Source organism: Mus pahari, chromosome 18 (assembly GCF_900095145.1).
Source record: "Mus pahari chromosome 18, PAHARI_EIJ_v1.1, whole genome shotgun sequence".
NCBI lineage: Eukaryota > Metazoa > Chordata > Mammalia > Rodentia > Muridae > Mus > Mus pahari.
The window spans coordinates 15,474,050-15,486,282 of NC_034607.1; the positions used below are offsets into that span (position 1 = coordinate 15,474,050).

The window sequence follows — 12,233 nt, forward strand, 5'->3', positions numbered from 1 at the left end:
CCTGCCTCTGCCTCCCAAGTGCTGGGATTAAAGGCGTGCGCCACCACACCCGGCTTCACGTGTTATTTATTATTGTTGTTATTTTTTTTCCCAGGGGGTGTCATCATATGTCTCAGGTTGGCTTTGAATTCCTAATCTTCCCATTTCCCAAGTGCTGGGATCACAGGTCTATGCCTCTATACTTCATTTATTTTATCTGAAGACATTCTCATTCTACCAGGCTGGTCTCAGACTCCTCTTGCCTCAGCCTTCCAAGTGCTTCGATTTAAAGAACGAGCCGAGCCACACAGCTTTGGCTCTGGGCATAGTGATAAAAGGTAACCAGCAACCGCGTCAACCAATTTCGGGCTACTAGAGTTTGAACAAGAACAGCAGCCAGAGGCTAGTGAGCGCGTAGCAGTGGCTGACTAGAATGGCTGTGGTCTCGAGGTGCCTGGTTCCAGATGTGGGAGATTAGATGGCACTGGAGCGGGCCACTGGGCCACTTCCAGCTCTTCTGTAGTGTGTTTGAGACTACTAGCTAAGGCAAGCCTGCGTAGGAAGGGCAGCTGAGACAGAATCAAAAGCTGCCCACCCGCTGGACATAGGGATGACTGCCTGGAATCCCAGCAAGCAGCCAGATCTTGTTTAACGTCGGTCTGGCGGACACAGCAAATTCCGGGTCAGCCAGAGCTCTACCGTGAGATCCCGTCTTCCCCTAAGCAACACACTTGACAGGATCACACTCTGGCATGAGCCCGCCCCGTCCCACACATGGTGGTCCAGAGCAGAAGCCCGGAGAGCACACACTCCTGGGACCGTTCTGGTGACTGTGCACGTGAGTGGAGTGGACAGCACGGTAGGCCAGCAGGCTTAAGAGTCACTTGCCCTCTCCGGTATGTCACTGTCCTCAAACACAGGAGTTGGGCTTCAAGAAATGAACTCAGGATTCCTGAAGCCCAAATAGAGGGACTGTCTGTCTCCTGATCCCATTAGCACCTTCTAGGAGGCGCAGGATTCACCTGCAGTCAAAGGGCTTCAAGAGCAAACAATGCCATCACATTTTCCCTGTTGGTCTACCTTCCCTGAGCTCCCTCAAACACAGCAATGCAGTTTGAGCCATCACACGGTCCTGTAGTGGCAGCCAGACGCTCCCAAGGGATTGTCTGTGTCCTCACCACTCTGTGACCCCGGCACACATAGGACTAACTTTTTACTCCCGTACCCTAATGTAGGATCTGGGACAGAATAGGTGCTCAGCTAAACACTTGCTCCCGGACCTGAAAGGCCTTTCCCAGTTGACCAGAAGTTTTTTTGTAGGCCCTAGGGCCTAGACTAGGTGTCTAGAGGACCCCTCCCTCCACCCCAGCCTGGCCTGTGAGGCAGGGGAGGAGTTGCCTCCCTCCCCTCCATGCCCCACCTCAGGCCTCAGCTGTGAGCTAACTCCTGACCTTTCCCCAATACCCTGAGCCCAGATCTGTGTTGAAGTGCCCAGGAAGGGTGACAATCCAGCTGTCAGTCTCAGACACACGCACACACGGACTCTTGTGGGCTTTTGTTTTTAGGTCCCACTCCTACCCAGAAGATAGCTATCTATGGCAGACAGGGGTCCCACCACGGGTAGGCCCGGAGGACGGCAGACAGGGACTGGGCTAGTCTAACTTGAAGTGACCATGTGGCTCGGCTCTCAGGGTGACTGCTCTCTTTGAAGCTTCAACCCCGAGGCTAGGGAGGAACCCCAGCACTGTATAAAGTCAGGCGTGGTGGCGCGCACTTGTAACGCTAAGCATTAAGAGAGCAGAGGCAGGAGAATCATGAGTTCAGTCTTTGCTTCGACTACGAGTCTGAGGACAGCTTGGGATACATGTGATACTGGTCCAGAATGTAACAGAATGATGATGAGGATGATGATGATGATGATGATGATGATCAACTTTGCCAGGCAGTGGGGGCGGGTCTCTGAGTTTGAGGCCAGCCTGGTCTAAAAGCAAGTTCCAGGACAGGCAGGGTTACACAGAGGAACCCTGACTTGAGAACCCAGAAAATAAATAAGTAATTACATAAACAAATGAGAAGCAAAAGGGCGGTTACCGGGTCAAGGAACCTCGGTCACCTGACTGAGGAGCTCAGGCCTGAGGCGTGTCAACCTCTCAGCTGGGGCTCCCCCATGAGAAGCGGAAGCGGAGGACAGCCACAGTATATGCTCAGTGTTGGGGTGCTTCCCTGAGTCCCTGAGCTGCCACCCTATAAGCAGGCACAGGATCTAGCTCCATTGTCTGCAGACACCTCAGCAACCTAGCCCTAGAGAGATTCTGTCTGGGGTAAAGTCTCCTCCTTCCTCCTTCCTCCTCCTCCTCTTCCTCTTCCTCCTCTCCTTCCTCCCCCTCCTCCTCCTCCTCCTCTTCCTCTCCTTCCTCCCCCTCCTCCTGCTCCCCTTCCTCCTCCTCCCCCCCTTCCTCCTCCCTCTCCTCCTCCTGCTCCTCCTCCGGTTTTGTAAGGCAGGGTTTCTTTGTATAGTCCTGGTTGTCCTGGAACTGGCTTTGTAAACCAGGCTGGCCTTGAACTTAACTCTGAGGCCTACCTACCTCTGCCTCCAAGTGCTGGGGTTAAAGGTATGCGCCACCGCGGCCTAGTTTATTATTTTTCTTTCACAAATATAATTTTATTATTATNGTTGTATGTATGTGTGAGAGAGAGGGAGGAGGGAGGGAGGAAGCGAGGTGGGGGTTCTCTTCCCACCATGGGTTCTAACTCCAGTGGTCAGGCTTGGGTGGCAGGCCCTTTTACCCACCAAGCTACCTCGCTTGTTCTTTGAAATCACTAAGTATCACTGTCCCTCCCTGGCCCTTGGGATTTGAACAGCTTCCCTTCTCGGCCTCAGGAAGGAGAAAAGGAAGATGCTGCTGCTGATGTAAGCAGGTACCAGGCAAGTGGCTGAGCCATTCCTCCTTGAATGTCCAGAGCAACCGCTGAGTCCTGCCTGCCCAGTAGGGAGACCCACAGGATCCACCTGGGCACCAAGGTGTGAATGGCTGACACTGCTATGACTTGCTGGCCCCTGTGCCTCTCGACAGCCTTCGGCCTGTGTTCTGTCTGTAGGTGGCTGGTTCAGTGGGGCTCTGAAGTGAGTGGAGGCCTTTCCTCTCATGGCGTCCCTGAAGACTCACTGGGCTGGGCTGGGCTGGGTCAGTATGGACACTGGTCAGCTGGGAGGCTCAACAGCTGTGAGCCTGTCTAGAGACCAGCCTAGGCAGTGAAATGGCCCATAGTGCCATGGCAGGGAGAACGCTGGCTAAAGCTTCAGCCGACTCTGCTCAGGCCCTAGCCCTCCACCCACTTTGAATGCAGTAAAGACAGTGGAGGCCAGGACTGGGGTGGAATGTCTATGATCCCAGCACATGGACTCTGAGGCAGGAGGATTACCTAAGTCTGAGGCTAGCCTGGGCAATATAGTGAATTCCAGGCCAATCAGGACTTCTTTCAAAGAACTAAGTAAACCGGGGATGGGAGGAAGGGTAGGAATGTGGTAGCACTTATCCAAATGCCCACAGAGCTCTGGGCTTAACTCATGGCACCACACAAACCAGGGGTGGGGGTGCACGCCTATAATCCTAGGTCGAGACAGAAGGATCAGAAGTTCAACATAGGCCTGGCATGGTGGTGGTGCACGCCTTTGATCCCAGCACTTGGAGGCAGAGGCAGGCGGATTTCTGAGTTCGAGGCCAGCCTGGTCTACAGAGTGAGTTCCAGGACAGCCAGGGCTCTACAGAGAAACCCTATCACATAAAACAAACAAACAAAAACCAAAAAACAACAACAAAAAGAAGTTCAATGTCTATATCTATTTATAGAACTGGAGGCTGAGGGTAGCCTGGGCTAAATGAGACTCTATCTTTTTTTTTTTTTTTTAATATGAGGTTTTTGTTTTGGTTTTTTTTTGTTTTTTCCAAGATAGGGTTTCTCTCAGAAATCCACCTGCCTTTGCCTCCCAAGTGCTGGGATTAAAGGCGTGCACCACCACTGCCCAGCGGTTTGTTTGTTTGTTTGTTTGTTTGTTTGTTTTTGAGATGGTTTTTCTCTGTGTAGTCCAGACTTTCCTAGAACACATCCTGTAGACCAAGATGGCCCTGAACTCAGGAGATTGAAAGTGTGTTCCACTTCGGCCTGGCTGGGACCCTATTTAAAACAACAACAACAACAACAACAACAAAGAAAACTCCATAACACACAGTCAAAGAAAAGGCACAACTTTTGGAACTGTGGAGCTGATAAGCCAATGAGCCTGACCCTGGCTACCTCCTCGAAATTCCTGGTGCCTGATGAGCCTCCTAGGATTGATTAATACCTGTCTACAGCGATGGATACCCCTCAGCCTCTGGGCTGTTTGGAGACTCACTGATGTTAGCTGTAGGAAGATATTAAATGAGGTAAGGGACAAGTAGCCCACCCAAGAGCAGAATGTGCCACGGGGTCCCAACAACCTCCCTCTGTGACTCAGACTGATGTCACTCAAGTCCCAAATCCACAGCACACGATTTCTAGTAAGGGGCCAGCCTTAGACTCCCATTTCCCCACCAGCCCAGAGCCCACAGGAAAGCTATTTCTAGGCTCCTAGGCCCTGGGTCCCACTTGAGGATAGCGTTCCCACTGTCCCTCCTTAGGGACAGTGAAGATGGCATGTGGGTGGGAGATACGGAGATCAAAGCTGGCTGCAGGATAAACAGGAGTGTGTGTGTGTGTGGGGGGGGAAGCTCAGCTTCAGCCAGACCCAAGGACCCCACAGACCCTGGGACCCCAGGAGCTTCAATGACTTCTCTTCTCTTCTCAGTGTGCTCTCTGCCCTTGTTTGCAGGGTGTGCCGGTTTTCATCGTCAACTTCACACAACCTAGAATCACTTAGAATAGAGTCCCCGTGAGGGAGCGTCTAGATCAGGTTGGCCCGTGGGAGGTGCCTGTAAGGGATGGTGGTGATCACATTGATTGACAGGTGTGTGTGTGTGGGGGGGTGGGACTTAGCACTGTGTTAGGAGAGAAGGCAAAGGGCCCTGGGCATGTGCACGTTCATTCTCTCTGCTCTTAGATGTGATATACCTAGCCACCTTGATTCCCCTGTAACGAACGTAGACTGGACTCGGGAGCCTTAAGAAACCCTCTCTTTCCTAAACTGTTTTGTTCCAAGATACTCTATCACAGAAACAGAAATCAGGGCATGGAGTGACTTTGGACTAGTTAGACACCCTCTCAGAGCCTTGTTTTTTTTTTTTTTTTTTTTTTTTTTTTCCTCATTTGCAAATGGATTAATAATAGCAGCTGTCCCCTGGGTATGAGGGCCACCCTTGGATAAGGACTCTGCATCCAGGCTGGCGGGGTTGGGGTGAGCAGGGTGGCTCATTTGGTAAATGCATGAGAAGTCCTGGAGTTTGAACTTCAATACCCACCCCTGGGACCTGCTGGCCCGCCAGTATGCCACTGAGAGACCGTCTCCGAGGAGGCTATCCTGGGGATGACCCGTGAGGGTATCCTTTTGGCCTTTACACACATGCTCCTGTGCACACACAAACATGCACACGCGTGCACACACGTGAAAGGGAAGAAAGAAGTACTTGGTCTCTGCTGAGGGTATGGCGAAGCGGATTCCTGGGAGGTGAGAAAGTACAGAAAGAAGCATCCTTTCTCTCTCAGAGCCCAACACAGCAGCTCGCCTTGGCAGGGAAGGCGTGCTAAGGAACTGACCTTCAGATCATCATCCCAGCTCCCCCAGCTGGAAAGTCCCCCCCCCCATGCCGGTTCTCCTTCAGAGCCACCCAACTCTTCCTGTCCTTCTGGGGTTCTTCCCAACTGCGGATGGGGGTGGGAGAGGGCAGGGTCCTGTTCCATAGCTCACACCTCCCTGTTTTACAAGGAGGTCCTAAGCCAGGCCAGCATGGGGAGGGCTGCCGTAGACCCAGAGAACACCCGTGGGGAGATCCCTCATCCTGTGAGACCTGGTCTGACCGTCCCTCCTTCGGTTGTCTTTCCAGACTTTGTGGTCACCACCACCCTCAGCCACACCCGTTTGCCATCGTTCAACTTGGAAGATCTTAGGAGTGCTTAAGATTGCTTAGAGGCCACTGGCCGCCATGGCTGCACAGCTGTCTGGCACCTTGAACTTTTTCAAAGCCCTTTCCAAACATAAGCTTTAAAAAGAAAAGCCAAGCATAGAGAACTTGTCTCTGGGCGCTGGGCCTGCGTCCTGAGAGCACCCTGCACCTACCTCATGTCCCTGTTCTCCTAGGGCCCCAGGGGTCTCAGGATCAACACTGCACAGTGCCCATCCCATTTTCCCCTTACATAAACTTCCTTTCAGAGCCTGGCTTAATCTTTCCCTCAGGCCCCAGCCCTCTCCGCACCCCCCCCCACAGCAGGGAGGGGCTGGGGGGGGCTGGGGTGGGTGCAGGGAGGAAGGCGGTTTGCCAGATAGTGACCCAGTGGGACCCAGTCGGCAATTCTCCCAAGTTCTTTGTGACACAAAAGGTAAACAGGAGGCCAGGCTTTCCCACCCCCCTCCCCTTCCCCTCCCCCTCCCCCTCCCCCTCCAGCCAGCCAGATGGGCCGACAGGCTGGGGGGAAGGGGGGGAAGGGGAAAAAAAAGGGGCAGATTGTGCAAAGGAAAACAGAAGAGACAGAGAGAGAGAGATGTCAAGAGACAGGAAACGGGGAGAGACTGGGAGAGATGGGGGAGGGGAGACTTGGTGATTCTTCAACTGAGAAACCTGGGAGGGACCTAGACTCAGTTTAGGGACAGGGTAACACGTGGGGCGCAAGGAGGGCTGCTTGAGAAGCCAGTGGGAGGAACCCCAGTGAGTCAGGTCCAGAGAGGTGCAGACAAAGAAGCCAGGCAGACGCAACCCTGGCCGGTCAGGTGGAGACAAGGGAGGGGTTAGTGTCTCCGCCCCACCCTGCCATGAATGTACTTCTCTTGGGAGCACAAAGCTTGGAAAGTCTGGCGCTCTCTGAGTAGTCTCTGACAGCCCCCCACCCCACCAAGAATAACCCCTCCAGCCCTGTCCCCCTCCCCACTCCTGCCCAGTATGGGTGGGTGTCCCCCCCCCTTCTCACCTGCACCGCAGAGGCCGACTGTTTACTGTCATTGTTCCCCGGGGAGTTCAGGCTGGAGGCTTGCTGCAACAGGAACTGCCGGGCCACCTGGAGAGCCTGTAAGACAGGGGCTGAGTCAGTGAGAGGCCCCAGCAGTGCCTTCAGAAGGGGCTGGGATCTGGGATGAGTACACGGAAGCGGGGGTGGGGGGTGGGAGTTAGGGATGGGGTGGGGTGGGGGGTGGAGGGGGTCGAGCAGTAAGGTGGGAAGGCAGAGGAGGGTGGTGAGGATCACAGGTCCACATGACCTCGGGGTGAGGATGGAGGGAAGAGGTAAGAGTCACTGAGAACAGGATCACAGCCCAGCCTTCAAGGACGCAACCCCGGGCTCAGAGAGTCCATTGGTTCTCAATTAAGACAACGGATGAAAGGGTCAAGGGTCAAAAGGACTCCAGGTAAAAGTGCAGGAGGGTGAGCTCAGGGTTGAATAGCAGCTGCTTCTCGCTGAGCTTCTACAGATCGCTCTCTAGCTATTTAGCTATTTATTTATTTATTTTAGAGAGAGGAAGTAGGTGCTCTGGAACTCCCTAGGTTCAAGACCAGGCTGGCCTTGAACTCAGAAATCCGCTGCCATCACTCAGGGCGGCAGGCAAGCTCTTCCTTTATAAAAAGCTGGGAGGTAGCTTTATCAGTTTCCTCTGACCAGAGGAGGCAGCTAAATCCCTAGGAGGTTAAGTAAGTAACTGGTCCCAAGATCAACTGATCAGAGAAGTCTGATTTAAGGAGGGGAGGGGACAGGTGTCAATCAAGGAGCTATGGGAATTAGCAGCTCCGGACTGGCGGTGCAGCTCGGGAGAGCTAGGGCGCACAGGTGGGTGGAGGGGAAGGGTCATTGGCCCCCAAGGAAATCATATTTGAAGGCTGTGTCTAAATGATTAGTCACATGGGTGCCTGGGCTTGGTGGCCACAGTGACAAAGGACAGGGCCAAGGGGATGACAGGAATAGGATGTGGAGTGGGGGGGTGGGGTGCAGCTAGAGATAGGTGGGGAGTGGTAAGACTGGCCTGAGATTGAAGGGTCAAGGAGAGCCAGGAATGTGGGTCTAGGCCAGGAATATGGGCCCAGACAAGACCTCGTCCCTAAGACCCGTTGGTGGAGGTAGTGACAGTGGAGACCTGTCTAGTCAGCTCCAGGTTCCTTAAAGCCCTCCTAGAGAGCTGAAGCACGCGCACGCATGCACATATCCAGGCCCTGGAGGCAGAGCACTGGCACCAGGCGGATATGGGAAGCAGTCCCAGCTCTGTAAGTAGTTCTCTGGCTGTGACCTTGGGTAAGTCATACCATGTCTCAGTGGTTACAGTCTCTTTATCCCTCTCTTTATCCACAAAACTGGGACACTACCCACTTCGGGATCACTCAGAGGGATTAAAAGAGCAATGCCTGCCGCCGCCGCCGCCTCGTTGGCATTCGGGATGTCTGTACCCCTTTCTTCTCGGTAATTCCCAGGTGGCTCCCTACTTAGCCGCCCCCATCAGCCCACACTTGTTAGCCGAAAGGTGCCCAACTTGTGGCTGGCTCTCTCACTGCCACTCACACCTGCTTCGTTCGCACGTGGGTTCCACTCTTCTACCCCGGGGTCTTTTCGGATAAAACTCCTCTTTCCTTTGCCCCTGCACCCTCTTCACAATGCTTCCCTCACCATTTGATCGAGGCCCAGGGACTCCGGACACATCCTTAGGCAAGCGGCTCTCCCAGTGAGCCACGCCTCCAGCTCCCGAAGTACCAGGGATGTGTGTGGCAGACACTCACAGCTCGGCAAACACCCTCTGAGCACCCACTGTGTACCCAGGGTAACTATTTATATACAATCCACCTGCGTGGCCCTTCCCAGTGTTGACCGGCATGGCTTCCTGGGGTTTCAGCCTAGTTTACCTTCGGACGCTATCTAAATACGCACTGGTACGCACTGGTTGGTGTATCTACGGGAACGTGTGCTCCTTGCCAGCCCTGGACCCTGACCACCCCAGCTCCTCCCCGCCCCAAATGTTCCAGACTTCTAGGTGGAGTCAGAACAGAACACTGTCTCTCCCAAAACATAGAAAACAGAGCTCTGACCTTCCCGGGGCCAGAGACTCTGAGACTATAGGAAGAGAAGCTGGTGGGGAGAGGTGAGGGGGTAGCCCAGGACCCCTCAGGAAGGTCTTCTGGACTCTGTTGCCTAGCTTTCCCTGGCCTCCAGGTCTGACCTTACATAATGCCCCTTGCTCTCTAAAGCTGGAGAGGGCACAGAAAGGACAGCCAGGGAGAGAGACAAGGTTGTGGGAGTGGGGGTTGACCCCAGAGCTGACCAGCACAGGTGATTCAAAAGAGACACTGGTCAGTGGGAAGGGGACAACCCCCCCCCCCGATGTGGGGGGAATAGCAACAGAGGGATTTCTGAAAATGGGGTGGGGTGGTGAGAGGGGAGAGCCTGCCCAGTCCTTGGGGCTGCAGAGTAGCCAGGGAGTTGAATTCATTCCTCACCCACTCTCTTACTCTGTGGTTCCCTGGAGCATGAAATTGCAAGATTTACACGGTGGGGGCAATGGAGGCAGCAGGCCTTCCTCTCCCCCCCCCATAAGCTCCCTTTCCCTCCCTCCACCCTGCCCTCAACATCTCCCACTTGGGACAGACAGACTGGTCTGCTCCTTGCCTCTCTTCTCTTCCCCACCTTCATTAGCACGAAGTCCCTACTGTGTGCTAGCTCAGGTTAGGTGGTAGGGGCTCCTGTCCCCATGTGGAAGGACCTCATGTGTTGTGGAGCTCTGAGCAGGCCACCCAGAGAAGTCCTGGAGTCCTGGAGGAGTCCAGCCCCTCAGGGAACAAGGAGGAGAAAGAGAAGTGTTCCTACAGCGTGACAGCACACAGGAAGTGACATGCGGCAGAGGCAGAGGGGACTGGAAATAAGTACTACGGCAGGCAGAAAGCTGAAGTGTGCTGGGGAGGCAAGAGAAGGACGCAGGGGCACCAGAAGCTGGGCGGGCGCTGTGTCTCCAGGCACCCCAGCCACCCACTCATTCACCCACTCATTCACTCACCAACTCACTCACTCACTCACTCACCAACTCACTCACTCACTCACTCACCAACTCACCCTTCTCTTCCTACCACACGCAGGTCTTGCCCTGGTGGTGGGAAGCTGATGGTGGACAAACTAACTTCCTTTCTCATGCTTGCCTAGAGCCAGCCTTGACCGGCAGGAACCTAAGACCACCTAAAGAACACGCTGTAGGTGCCAATGGTGTGGGCAGATCCGAGGGCTGTGGCCTAAGCTCCCCTTCTTGGATGGCCTGTCACACAGTGGACAATGACTGCTGTTCTGGGCTCTATTTTATGCCATGGACTTTGCTGTCCACACACCTAGGCCCTGGCTGAAGACAGTGCTCTGGGAGCCTTGGGCATTCCCCAACCCCGCCCGGGCTGCCTTTTTGTACAATGCTTGCCTAATGGATCTAAGGCAGGTCTAAGACACTGGAGCTTCATTTGAGTTTCATTTACCCATCAGTGTGAGGCACCAAGTGTCACGGTCTTTCCTGCCCTGCCACTGAGGGCTGAATGAACCACTGGACCCGCAGTCTCTGAGATATGGAAGCAACCGGCCCCGACCTCACGACCAGGCTCACCTATTTTAATGATGCTGACCAGACTGGAGCCACCCATTGTGTGTGTGTGTGTGCATGTGCATGTGCATGTATATGTGCATGTGTGCCCGCATGTGTGTGCATACATGTAAGTGTGTGCACACGTATGTGCATGCATGTGTACATGTAGGGATCAGAGAATAACTTTGTGAAGTCTGTTTTCCTCCTTTACATGGATTCTGTGGTCTGAACTCAGATGGTCGGGTTTACACAGCAAGCCCTTTACCGACTGAGTCACCTCATGGGCTCCTTTAGTGCACGGATGTTGTCAGCAGCTGTGAGCTTCCCATCCCAGCACACAGAAGTCATTATCCCTGCATACACAGTCCATGGGATCCAGGCTAAGTGTGGATGGCTGGCCCAGGCTGATCCCAGTTCAAAGGCAAGCCTTGTGGTCTCCAAGTTCTGGAGAATATCAGGGTAGCTAAGAGGCCCACAGTGCCAGTACCAAAATACGTTTGTGAACACTAAAAGAACTCTGTTGGAGCACCCTCCACCCCTTGCACTAAGTTAGGCCAGGCAGGTGTAACTAACTATGTTCACTTTAGGGGACAGAGAGATGGCTCAGCAGTTAAGAGCTCTGACTGCTCTTCCAGANGTCCTGAGTTCAATTTCCAGCAACCACATGGTGGCTCACAACCATCTGTGATGGGATCTGATCCCCTCTTCTGGGTGTGTCTGAAAATAGATCATTCATATACAAACAAACAAACCTATGTTCACTTTAAAGACAAGGAAAAAGGCCTAAGGTAACAGGGCCTCATGAAGGGGTTCCAAGGCAAACTATGAGGTCCAAGCTTCTAGTACTCTGAACAGGCAAGGGCACCGGTGGGGTGAAGCAGGCTGAGGTGGGGAAGGGGACCAGGGCTTTCCCAGAGTTTCTCAAGCATGGCCCCGAGAAGGAAAGCTATTCAGATGCCCAACACGGGACAAGCCACCAGGGAAATCTTTTTGGTTGTGTTTCTGTTTTTTTGAGACAGGGTCTCACTATATAGTCTTGGCTGCCCTGGAGCTTCTTGTGTAGACCCGACTGGCCTCAAACTCAGAGACCTGGTTGCCTCTGACTCCTGAGCTCTGGGGCTAAAGGCGTGCGTCATCAGGGAAATCTTGAGGGATAATAAAGGAGGGTTGATGAGACTGAAAATTAAGGAGCAGCCCTCCCAGCCCCCCCTTTTCCCAGTCTTTGAACTGAAAAGCAAATGTGGGCTAGGGACGCAGCTTACCATATATACTGTATACCGTCTACACGTCTGTTTGACTTGCATGCACAAAGCTATTGTCATGAGACAGGATGAAACCTGTTCCAGCTCCAGCATCACACAAAACCAATCTAGGTGGCAAGTGCCTGTAATCTCAGCTTGGGAGGTAGAGGCACAAGGATGAAAAGTTTGGGTCCAAGCTGGGCGGTGGTGGCGCACGCCTTTAATCCCAGCACTTGGGAGGCAGAGGCAGGTGGATTTCTGAGTTTGAGGCCAGCCTGGTCTACAGCATGAGTTCC

The 12,233-nt window shown here is 53.7% G+C and overlaps 1 protein-coding gene across 5 annotated transcripts in view; it reads right to left on the reverse strand.

Moving 5' to 3' along the window:
• Foxp4 (forkhead box P4) overlaps window positions 1–12,233 on the reverse strand; it is a 57,948-nt gene that overhangs the window by 14,177 nt on the left and 31,538 nt on the right. For all 5 annotated transcript variants that reach the window (XM_021217624.1, XM_021217623.1, XM_021217622.1 and 2 more), the window contains exon 3: window positions 7,078–7,173. In XM_021217624.1, coding sequence (XP_021073283.1) covers window positions 7,078–7,173 — 96 coding nt within the window. The remainder of the gene's footprint in view (window positions 1–7,077; window positions 7,174–12,233) is intronic.